The sequence below is a fragment of the Salvelinus fontinalis genome, chromosome 13 (genome assembly GCF_029448725.1).
Source record: "Salvelinus fontinalis isolate EN_2023a chromosome 13, ASM2944872v1, whole genome shotgun sequence".
NCBI classification, from domain to species: domain Eukaryota; kingdom Metazoa; phylum Chordata; class Actinopteri; order Salmoniformes; family Salmonidae; genus Salvelinus; species Salvelinus fontinalis.
Genome location: NC_074677.1, coordinates 27,857,135 through 27,870,193, shown reverse-complemented (window position 1 = coordinate 27,870,193; position 13,059 = coordinate 27,857,135). Strand labels below are relative to the sequence as shown.

Sequence of the window (13,059 nt, the reverse complement as noted above, 5' to 3'; positions counted from 1 at the left end):
CAGGGTGTGGGTTTTGGGCACTGAAGCCAACACACACACACATACCACGATTCCACCCCACCCAAACAAACACACACCCACCCCCCATGTATGCATGCCACTGCTGGAGAATCCTGGACATTGGATCCCAGCCCATTCTTTGCTGGACAGATGTCTTCCCTGAGAACAATTACCATCACCAGTGAAATTAATTGGTACCTTAGCCATCTGCAGGAGACGCTGAAGACCGGATGGATGAGGAGAATAATTAATGTTAACCCACTTAACAGGGAGGAGGGCTGCTCTGGGCCAAACACAGATCCTCATTGGATGAGACAGCAAGGAAGGAGGGGTGAGTGTGGGGGGGTCATTGATGTGGAGATGGAATATTGTTGGATAAAGAGAATAAGAGCATATGTAAGTGTAGAGGTGTGTATTGTGTGTGTGTGTTGGGGGGAATGATTGACACTCATATCTATTTCTACATTAGTGGCATGCTGTGATTTGTGTCAGTTAGACTGATGAAGGATTACTGCTCTTCCCCCTCCTGAAAATAAAGCATTATGAACCTTAAATGTACACAAAAGACATTCTATTACCATGTTATTACCAGTTTAGTTTATGCTGTAATGTAAAGTGGCACTATCCATAGCACTTTCTCTCATGGATTCTAGAAACATGGCCTGTCTTGTGTTGTGTTCTGAGTGACAGTTCCCTGGCAATGGTAGGGCTGGCAGACGTACACTACATGACCAAAGGTATGTGGACACCTGTTCGTCGAACATCTCATTCCAAAATCATGGGTATTAATATGGAGTTGGTCCCCCCTTCGCAGCTATAACAGCCACCACTCTTCTGGGAAGGCTTTCCACTAGATGTTGGAACATTTCTGCAGGTACTTGCTTCCATTCAGCCACAAGAGGATTAGTGAGGTTGGGCACTGATGTTGGGCGATTAGGCCTGGCTCGCAAAGTTGGAAGCACAGAATTGTCTAGAATGTCATTGTATGTTGTAGCGTTAAGATTTCCATTCATTGGAACTAAGGGGCCTAGCCCAAACCATTATTCCTCCTCCACCAAACGTTACACTTGGCACTATGCATTCGGGCAGGTAGCGCTCTCCTGGCATCCTCCAAACCCAGATTCGTCTGTCAGCCTGCCAGATGGTGAAGCATGCTGCCAATGGCGTCGAGATTTACACCACTCCAGCCGACGCTTGGCATTGCGCATGGTGATCTTAGGCTTGTGTGTGGCTGCTCAGCCATGGAAACCCATTTCATTAAGCTCCTGACGAACAGTTATTGTGCTGACCTTGCTTCCAGAGGCAGTTTGGAGCTTGTGTGGCCTACCACTTCGTGGCTGTGCTGTTGTTGCTCCTAGACGTTTCCACTTCACAATAACAGAACTTACAGTTGACCGGAGCAGCTCTAACAGGTCAGAAATTTGACAAACTGACTTATTGGAAAGATGGCATCCTATGACGGTGCCACGTTGAAAGTCACTGAGCTCTTCAGTAAGGCCATTCTACTGCCAATGTGTGTCTATGGAGATTGTATGGCTGTGTGCTCGATTTTATACACCTGTCAGCAACGGATGTGGCTGAAATAACCGAATCCACTAATTTGAAGGGGTGTACACATACTTTTGTATATATAGTGTATGTGGGTGTTGAGCCAATGAAGCCTGGGTGCACAGCACTGAGGCTGCCCCTGAGGCTCCATCCAACACTGTTTGGGTAGGAGTTGGGTCTGCTGTAGGCACAGATTCAGGATCAGTTTGCCCTTCCCAAACTGTAACTATAAACATAAGGAGAAAAAAATAACAAAACTGACCTTAGCCTGAGTAACTTATTCTTACTCTATACTCAAAAATACACTGTAGACCCAAACTGGGCTCTATGATCTTTATCCCAATTATCAGGCAACAAAACTGTTCTCTCTCTGCCCAATCTGCATACAGTACAGACGAAATAAATTCTAAATAAATAATTTTTAATCTCCCTGGTCTTTGTCAGGTGCTGGTTTGACGAGTCATTCCATGTTTAGTGCTGACTGCTGACGGTGACGTTCTATAAGGCGCTAGGACCCAGCAGTGTTCTTAAGAGGCCTGTGAATTATTCGCACTAGGACCACGCAGTTTGTGGGGCTGTAGCGCTGCACTTTCTTTGTTCCTCCACTCAGAATCTCTCCCCCTCTCACTTTCTACTCCGCAGTGTCTCTCTCCCCCTCTCTCTCTATACTCTCCTTTACTTCCATTACAGTATTACACCGGTCTGGATGATTGCAGAGACAGCAACATGGCTGTGAATCTCGGCAAGAACAGACTGGCCCTTCTAACAGCCTACCAGGATGTTATCAACGAGACCTCGTCCACTGACTGGTAAGTCAATTGAACTTCCCTTATCTATCATGGCTCTTTGGCATTAAGTGGATTTATTGCAGTGTTTAATCGTTGAGAGAGTGTGTGTGTCTGTGTGTGTGTGGGGGGGGTACGGTTGTTGGGGATGCGGATGGATGCACAGGACGGGATATGCACATCCCCCACTGCAGTACCGTCTGCAGGCTGTCTTTTGTGGTAGGCTACGCAGCATCCCCCTGGTCTTTTGCAGGAGGAACAGGATGGGAGAAATGACGAAATAAGCCTACAAATGAAAGTGCAAAAAGCACTGTGGCAAAAATCGCAGGGAAATCATAGCTACTATAGGCTCCTATGTAACGATCCATGATGCGGGATGATCTACTCATAAATGCACAACATGTAACGGTTCCAATCCAAAGCTGTCAGATGCAGGGCGTTCAGCCCACAGGGGGATTTTTTTTCATACAATAAAATCCCACTTGTTAAAAGTGCTGAAATGTGCGGCTCTTCACAGCAGACCGACTGACACACCGGTCACTGGCTGCTCCTAGTCCAGAAAAGCAGCAGGCAATGTGCGCATTGATCAAATATTGAGAAAGAAGAAGGGTGATTCATTGTTTGCTCAGAGCGAGTTTTTACTTTGGACCACCGACCACTGTGTTTCTGTCTGTCATAGCCAGTGTACGTAGTGGGGAGCCCCTGAAAAGGTTTGAATATTGAGAGAATTTACGTACGTTTCCCCCTTTGCAATAGCATACCGCTCGTTTTCCTAATTTTAAATTAAAACATTTATATGTAGCGTTCTCGCATCCCGACTAGCGAGGGCTGAGATGATATGGGCGAGGCGAGTAGTGTCAATCTAAAAACGCTCAATGTGACCGGCCCTGTTCTCTTCTGCTCCCTCTTCCCTCTTCCTCTCATTATTCGCGATGTAACTGCTGTTTTGGCCTGTTGGGAGGGGAAAAGTTGCAAATGTGATGGTCCCATTCGAGTTATCCACACATTCCATCGGGCCTTGTGTCAATGTGGAGGCGTTTCTCTTCCCTTTGTGTGGAAATGGTTACACATGGTCAGTGGAATATCTGTTCACCTACAAAACCAGCTGGCCTTAAGCCTTAAAAGAGAGTGAGACATTCTGAAAGGCTGCATCCATTGAAGTCCACTGATGATCACTTCTCTGTTTTGAAGATGGATAGGCCTTTGACTCTATGCTAAACAGCTTAAATTATCATATTTTTCCAACTAAAGATAACCAATTGCTATCTTTCAAGACAATATAAAAAATATATTTTTAGAGCATGTGTTATCCTTTGGAGTTTATCTTTATAGCCTTATAGGCCTATAGAGTTGATCTGATTGAATTATTGAATCATCTACAACATCACTATTGTAATGTCTCTTTAATAATAAAAGATGCCATAATCCAAGAAACAATGTATTTTATCAGTCTGTCACCATTGTTTTGTTTATTTTTCAATACTGATGTAGCCTTTTAATGATGCCTAAATGGCATTATCTGCATGTCGTGACTGGGCTTCAGTAGTCTACCACCAGCCTGTTGGATTGCCCATGCCCCGTAGAGCCCCACTAACCCCCATTTCAGCCTGTTGGATTGCCCATGCCCCGTAGAGCCCCACTAACCCCCATTTCAGCCTGTTGGATTGCCCATGCCCTGTAGAGCCCCACTAACCCCCATTTCAGCCTGTTGGATTGCCCATGCCCTGTAGAGCCCCACTAACCCCCATTTCAGCCTGTTGGATTGCCCATGCCCTGTAGAGCCCCACTAACCCCCATTTCAGCCTGTTGGATTGCCCATGCCCTGTAGAGCCCCACTAACCCCCATTTCAGCCCGTGTCTGCTTGGAACAGGTTCACAAAAGCCACAAAATGGATGCAAAGCAAAGTGAGATTTTCCTGTACATAGAAATGACATATTCTATATTAAGATTTTATGAAGATACAGCTTGTATGTGTGATGATGAGACGTGTTACCATGCTGTTTTATTATAATCGTGTTGTAAACATTATATTGTTAAATGATAGAAGGCTAGCCTAGTCTTTTGAGAGGAGGCATCCACCCTCAACCTGCCTGTTAGCCAGTAGCCACACTACTAGAGAAATTCGTACCTGAAGTTGAATATCACTCTCTGCTTTTTGTTCAAGTGCGTTGCACCCATATAAATCACAAAGGTTAATATTTCCTTAGGCTGTGTTTAAATGTTGCAAGGGCCCATTTTATTTACTTATTTATCAGATTATAGCAAAGAATAGCTTGATAATGCAAGGGCCTCAGGCTTGCCCCCATTATTCGCACTTGAACTGAGCTGAACAAAGACAGGGCTTTCAACCATCTCTGACCCTAAACAACCTCAATCTTCCCCCCTCTTTCCCTGTCCATATAATACCTCATCATCTATAACATCATGGCTGCCTTGCCCCCTGACACACAAGTGCGCATGCACGCACTTACACACACGCACTGGCACTTTATTTCATTTGCATTTTAATCATGTAGCATACGCTCTTATCCAGAGCGACTTACAGTAGTGAGTGCATACATTTTCATACTTCTTCGTACTGGTCCCCTGTGGTGCCATGCTCTACCCACTGAGCCACATGGGACCCACACACCCCAACACACACACACACACATGCACATACCGCAAATGTATCATACCCCATCATACCCCCTCAAAAATATGAGCCCTCTTCATGGGCCCTCAATGCCTCTGACACACAGGTGTCTTTCCCCTAATAGCAGTAAGTGGTGGATTCATTGTGGGCTTTCTGTTCACATAACTGACCTTCCTTCTTCACTGAGCACCACTGTCCTTGTCATGCATTTTTCAGGACTTTTGTGGAGTAAAAATGTATTCCCATCCCTAACCCCTAAACCTAACATTAACCCCTAAACCTAACCCTAACTCTAACTCTAAACCTAACCTTAACCGTAAACCTAACCCTTAAACTTAAAATAGCATTTGAACAAATTCAGGACATTAAAAATGTCCAGACTTTTCTAAAATGTTTTTTTTCTTCTTTTCTACCTTGTCGGGACATTCTGGTGACTTGTCAGGACATTGCGGTCCTGATAAGGTAGGAAAATATGTACACACACAAGGTGATGGAGGCAGATGAATGGCACGACAATGGGCCTCAGGTCATCGTCATGGTGTCTCTGTGCATCCAAATTGCCATTGATAAAATACAATTGTGTTCGTTGTCCGTAGCTTATTCCTGCCCATACCATAACCCCACCGCCACCGTGGGGCACTCTGTTCACAAAATTGACATCAGCGATCCGCTGGCCCACGCGATGCCATACACTCTGCCATCTGCCCAGTACAGTTGAAACCGGGATTCATCCATGAAGAGCACACTTCTCCAGCGTGCCAGTGGCCATAGAAGGTGAGCATTTGTCCACTGAAGTCGGTTACGACGCCGAACTGCAGTCAGGTCAAGACCCTGGTGAGGATGACGAACACGCAGATGAGCTTCCCTGAGATGGTTTCTGACAGTACTGTATGTGCAGAAATTAAACCCACACTTTCATCAGTTGTCCAGGTGGCTGGTCTCAGACGATCCTGCAGGTGAAGAAGCCGGATGTGGAGGTCTTGTGCTGACATGGTTACAGGTGGTCTGCGGTTGTGAAGCCGGTTGGACGTACTGCTGCATTCTCTAAAACAACATTGGAGGTGGCTTATGGTGGAGAAATTCAACATTTAATTCTCTGGCAACAGCTTTGGTGGATATTCCTGCAGTCAGCATACCAATTGGACGCTCCCTCAAAACTTGAGACATCTGTGGCATTGAGTTGTGTGACAAAGCTGCACATTTTAGAGTGGCCTTTTATTGTCCTCAGCACAAGGTGCATCTGTGTAATGATCATGCTGTTTAATCAGTTACTTGATATGCCACACCTGGCAAAGGAAGAAATGCTCACTAACAGGAATGCAAACAAATTTGTGCACACAATTTGAGACAAATAAGCTTTTTGTGGTTATGAAAAAAAAAATGTGATCTTTTATTTCAGCTCATGAAACATGGGACCAACACTTTACATGTTGAGCTTATATTTTTGTTCAGTATATATTCCTACCCCTCCCATCATGCCTTTTTAATCTTTCCAACCATGTCTCTGAAACCTGAATACAAAGCTAGTTCTGCATTGTGGGAGCTATAACAATCAAACGCTGGTGGCAAATACCTCATACACTACCTGTCTGATCATGGCATGACGAGACATTTTTCAAAACGGTTCAGAAAAGGCAGACAAAGCCAGTAATAACTATTGCAGAAAGAATCCAGGTGGATGATGAATTATATTATAGTGTCCTTCGATTCAACGAGGGCCAGCCAGAGCCTCAGTGACAGTTATGGCTAGAGCCTAGAGGACTCTTGAGAGGCTCTCCTTTAGTGCCTGCAAGAGAAAATGTAGGCTTTTTGAACTCCACCATGAAGACGTGATGCACAACGAGCCAGAATGTCACAAGGGTTATCCAATATCAAACACACACAGACATCTGGAATGTTCCATGTAGAGCGGTGGCTGGTGGCTGTTGCTGATTCACCGGGAGCTATAAGTTTGACCCTTTGACCCCTAGCTCTCTCAGAAAGTCATTACCTGACATGTTTCCTATTGGTCCTGATGATCTGTTCCTTTACCCATCAGGCTGCATTGATTGGGTTATCAACTAGACAGACAGGGCAGGTAAAAGGCAATCCTTTTACTTGGATTAGATAGGTCCTGGTTGGTTGCTTCAGCAGAAAGGCTTTGTTACAAGTGTAATAACTTAGTATCTGAAGACAAAAATATAAACTTTTTTCTGTCCTTTGCAATCAGTTGTCCATAAAAATAAAAAACAATGTTCTTCTAATTTCCTCAGTCAGATTTTTTTGCTCTCCGTCTGTCATCACCGGTATAGATAATATTCTGAACAGGAAGGAATATTGTAGTTCTCAGACAGACAGCCAGACTCCTCCCTGTCCAATCAGCAGCAGGTTTGGCCCCTGACTTCCTGTCTGTCTCAGGAGAGAGGATTCTCCTGGAAGTCATCAGTGTGTCAGTCACCTGGTTGCATGGCCACCTCTGGCTGCTAGCCTGCTAAAAGCTGCTAGCCCGGTAAAAGCATGCTCCATCCAAACAATAACAAAATGTGCAATAAATCTCAAATTTGTCTTAGTTTTTCATTTCACCCCGTATTTTCAGTTATTTCAGTTAGGCTACATAAATCAGGATTATTGTGCATTTCAAAAGTACAACATGAGTTAAGGTGTCAATCTTTGTGTTTCTGTGTCTCGACTGTTATTGACTTTGTTGCAATGCTATGTCACTGCATTTTGTGTGCAAGTAGCCTGACATCTTCTCTCCTTTCCCTCCCCTTCCCTCAATCTCTTGCCTCCTCCTCCCACTCCTACTCAAGTGGCGCAGTGGTCTAAGGTACTGCATCTCAGTGCTAGAGGTGTCACTACAGACCCTGGTTCGATTCCAGGCTGTATCACAACCGGCCGTGATTGGGAGTCCCATAGGGCGGTGCACAATTGGCCCAGCGTCATCCGGGTTTGGCCGTCATTGTAAATAAGAATTTGTTCTTAATTAACTTGTCTAGTTAAATAAAAAATGCCCATCCCCCTCCAAGTCAACCACACATGGTCCTGGGGACAACACACACACATGCATGCATGCAAACACACAGATAGAGAAAGAGAGGTATAGCTACAACTTATTTTACACTCTTGTGTCATTGAGAGAATGGGAACCAATTCCAACACTGTATTGGGCAATAGTGGTCTGGGAAAAGGCAGGAAGAGCTCGCATAGTGTAATTGAATTGGCCTCATTCATGTAATTAGCAAGAAAAATCCACAAACTGCTAATTTTAAATTCAATAGCGTTATTATGCAAGAATTCTGTTCTGATCCAGGTGTTCTGGGGTTTCGAGTTGACTATGAGAGCACTGTACTACAATAAATGCTATATAACCCTCCAGTTAAGACAAAATGTCAAAATTTGGTTTGGAAAATCATTTGCACTCCACTTGCACTTTCATGCCATGGGGATGAAGATTCAATTGGATAGAAAAGACAAGCCATGCAGTCAATCCGCAGAACAGCTGTCTAACAATAAGTCGCACAACTAGACCTAACATGCTGACCAAACCGGACACGTCGATATCCATGTTATTCAATTATTGCACCCACACTGCTCGCGTGCGCCAATGAGCGGCTGCGATGCCAAGGGCTAAAATAGAACTCCTATTTCTGACGCAGATCGCGCTGGAAGTCCTGCCTCTCCCATCTCATTGGTTTATAGAAGCAGGTACCCACGTACCATCTCCTCATTGGTTATACCCACGTGTGTGATTGAAAGACGAACTGCTTTGCCGGTTGTCGTGGTAATACTATGAAAGTTTAGATGCCAATCACCATATAAGTTCAAAGATGAAAAAGTCTGGATGGAGGAGAGAAATGATTCGGTTGGCCATTTTATGTGTGGATTAATTATCGTAGTAGAGGAGCTTGTGCATTTCAGGTAAAATAACAACTCAATGTTTATATCCCAGGACAAATTAGCTAGCAATTGCAAGCTAACTAGCTAAATTGCCATACATGTTTAATGCTTTTCGACCTGTCCCCAAATTAATGTCATTGGTTCACGACCTGCGTGTCGTGATCGCGTTTGGTGTAGGGGGACAAAATAAATGTATGCACGATGGTGCAGCCGGTTTGGGTTCCGTGTAAGGCTGTCTACTCTGTAATTTTCCATGCTAGATAACTTATTTTAAGGTGATCAGCACAAATAAAATGATGGATTGGACACTGTCTGCCTGAAGTCATGGATGAGTTTCCTTCACTGACTTTTTCATGGTCTTGTGTTTTGACTGCTCCAAGATCACAAAGACAAAACAGTATAAAAACATCCATCTAGCATGCTCTGCAAATGGAGGACAGAAAAGCTTTCATTGGCCCTTGGCAGAGCTGATACTTCCCTCTGAGAAAGAAGTTATCCTTTGTTTATGGAGCCCAAAGCTAGAAAGTAGACCTTGAAAAGACAGTTTTGGTTTGCTCAGCTCCTTCAAACAGTCAGTCAGTCGAATCAAAAAGAAAGGCAGAGAAACACCAGCCGAGACTGGAAACTCTACTGTTTGCTCTCTGCTGCCAAGAAATGACCTGGAAACCAGCGAGAGCAGTAAGAATCTGGAAAGTCATGTGACCGATAGGCAAGTCACTTAAAAAAATACACCGTTTTGAAGCGATTTATTTGTGTAAAATCCAAACCCATTGAATTACTAGTCTCATTAATTCACTCAGACCTCCTCACTCCTGGATTCACTCGGCTCTTGATCGCTTTCCAAACCGGTCGTGACACCAAGTCGGCCAACCCTTTTTTCTTACCTTCTATCAAAGCTTTACTGTAGTACAACTGGTGAAACCATGCTTATAAATGTCACATCTCTTGGCCTTGAAATGTTTGCTCATAAACCCGGAGACATTACTTTAATTTATATTAACGGCTTGAGCAGGTTGAAGAAGAAATCTGCTATGCCGTCACAGGTTTACTGTACAGTACAGGGACGGTGATGTATTCTGGGAAAATGTTTATTATATGAAGTGGTTTCACGGACTGGTCGTGGCTGACAGTGTGTCTGTTGTCACACTGTGTGTGGGGAGACAGAGGCATATTGTGAAGGACAACGTGGCGTTTGGCTCCCTATTCACAGTTCCAAGGTCGCTGGTTGAATGGAAGTCTGATAGAGAGACTGGGAAGTCTGGGCCTTGTGTGTGTGTGTGGGGGGGGGGGGGGGGGGGGGGCTCTAGGCCAGACAGACAGACAGGACTCATCCCATCAGCTCCTCTCAGCCTCTGATTACTGGTATTGACCAAATCACAAGCATGACAACCTCCCCAAACTGAGTTCGGACTCCATTGGCTTTAATACCACTGAGTGATGTGCTATTTGGAGAGGTCCTATGTGGTAGAGGCACAATGCCTTACCAACTAACCATTGACTTGATTTGAATTGGAATTCAATGCAAAAAAAATCCTGATACTGTTCTCTTCTTCATTCCCACCCTTTCCATTCTGACCTTGAGTCTAATTTACTGACTAGTATTTTACAGATGGTGGCCATGAAGTTCGTTTGTACATACAATCTGTAAGTGTTTGTCCCTGTGTGTTGTTTTAATGACTTCTACAGCCCAGTATGTTGCATTGAAACAGATCCTCTTCGGGGAGTCTCTAGCGAAGATTCATAGTCATAGCAAATATTCCTCTCCTCGCTCCTCCACATCACATTCCCTCTGCTACCTCTGGACCCTAGGAGAGGACAGAGAAAATAATCCTCACTGTGGAAATGGATGCCTGTATAATAAGTCAAATAATTCCTTCCCTTCTTTCAGAACACCGTGATGAAAATGCTGATTATTTGGCACTTGGGTATACTGTCAGTTAGCAGATCAGCGTCAGACACAGACCAGAGTGTGTGAGACAGTAACAATAATCCTGTCATTGTATTGTGTGTTTTGGCATAGCCTCAGTTGTAGGAACTGGACTGTTATTCTGTCTGGAGCTCAGCCTTCTGCTGCTTATTGTGATTATGAACACGTCACAGTGCTTGACAATCCTTCAGAATGGGTTTATGAGTGACCTTTGAACATTTATCAGGTTTCTTATGCCCTTTACAGACAGACTTTACGGTATGTTGCCTTTAAAACAAATCTGGCATGTTTTTTAGAGCCCAATTCATACAGTCCTATTTTTACCACATTCTTGCCAGTTTAAGCCTTTTATATTTCCTGTGCAGATGCCGGCAAATTTAGGAGTGGGAGTAGACATGGGCCGATGTGGGTGGACAAGCATTTTAATAAACCCATTGAATATACACCATCACAAAGAAATCCATTATTAATTTGTTATAGGCAGGCCCTAAGAAACATTTGAAAACACTTTGAAAATGTATTTTCCAAATAATAGAATGGCAGATATTGATTTGAATTATGTTACTGGTTTTTGCAGCCTATATGCTACATGGCTGCGCCATGCACATGAAATCAATAGTTATTTTGTTAATTTAACAGACAAGACACACTTAGGCTACCCTGAACACAGTCAATTCAAATAATATTTCTCCCACAAAACTTGCGTCACAGCAACGTGTGGAACCGCTGTCATATAAAACTAGAGGCGTAGGCATACTGGGAAGCCAGGCCCTGCCAGGCCAACCCAATCAGATTGAGAGAAAAAATGATATATTAATACATTATTATTACAAAAATGCTAACATTTCTGGCTACGCCCATGTATAAAACAAGTGATATTTTGAAACAGTGAATTGTTGGAATCATGGAAATAGAATGATTATTCTAATTCTACAGTTAGAATATAAAAGTGGGCACTTTGAATACAGTGTTTGACATGACAACAAAATAAAGTGCCAGGGAGTTGTCATTGTGACAGGGTAGGAACCAAAATGTTGAAAAGTGTTTTCTAAGGGACCCTATAATCTTTGGCTACATTGAATGTTATCTTAGCTACTTGATGTAGCTAACATATTTTTGCGTTGCGTATTCCTTTGATTTAGAATATACTGTTGCACAAAAAACATGCAGATGTAGGTCTACACCAAAACTGATATTATCAGGCTGTATTTCTAGTTACGTTTGCTCTGATTCAGCACATTTATTAGCTAGCTAGCGATTAGCTTTAGCGGCTAACATAGCATTAACGGCTAAGACTAGCTGTTTGCAGATGTAAGAAACACAAACTAATAGTGTAATTATAGAGAGCTAGTCGATTTATATTAGGAAGCAATGTGAAAACAGCATTGTCTCACGAGTGGTGCAGCGGTCTAAGGCACTGCATCTCAGTGCTGGAGGCGTCACTACAGACCCTGGTTTGATTCCAGGCTGTATCACAACCGGCCGTGGTTGGAAGTCCCATAGGGCGGCGCACAATTGGCCCAGCGTCGTCCAGGTTAGGGTTTGGCCGGGGTAGGCCGTCATTGTAAATAAGAATTTGTTCTTAACTGACTTGCCTAGTTAAATAAAGGTAAAATATTTTAAAAAGTATCTTTGTCATCAACATTGTTGCATGTGCTGTCATCAACATTGTTGCATGTGCTGCATTGACCATGCAGAGACTCAACGCAAGTATCTCCAGGTCGAGGAGGAACAACAAATGCGCTCCTTGAGTGACAAGGGGCGGGGCTAGGTCTGTGTGGATAATAGTAATGGGTGCTGCCTAGCGTAGTGCGTGCCAATGCCTCCTCAGCATTACGGCTACATTTTATACTAAGCTGTAGGCAGAACCTTACCGCAATCATGACTAGGTCGGTTGGCGGAAATAAAAGTAGAGGCTTTGTCTCCTGCAATAACGTAAACTCACCCCATTCCGTACAAATGTGCGTAACCGCGACATTCAAACGAGGCTACAAAGAAAACTAATGAAACTAGCGACTGTGTTGACTTCAAAATCGGGGGTGTGAACTAAGTTTCTATTCAAGTGTTGATCGACATGGTAATGGCTCTATAGTATTGGAGAAAAGTTGAAAAAACTGACCTTCCGTTACATCTTAACGTGTCATGTCGTAACGTACAGCAGGCACAAAGCAACTATTTCTGTCTTACAATCTCTCCACCAGGTGTAGCACTTCTCTCTTCGTTTAAAAACAAGAAATGGTCAGTGATGGGGGTAAGTCATTTTTTGCGTCATCATTGCATGCGATCA

General features: G+C 43.7%; 1 protein-coding gene across 1 annotated transcript in view; it reads left to right on the top strand.

Annotated features, from left to right (window-relative positions):
• Positions 1–2,111: 2,111 nt before the first annotated feature.
• The window catches only part of LOC129868344 (drebrin-like), a gene marked incomplete in the record, with an annotated part of 130,311 nt that continues 119,363 nt past the window's right edge, over positions 2,112–13,059 (top strand). Inside the window, 1 exon segment of the mRNA XM_055942243.1 lies at positions 2,112–2,357. Coding sequence (XP_055798218.1) covers positions 2,275–2,357 — 83 coding nt within the window.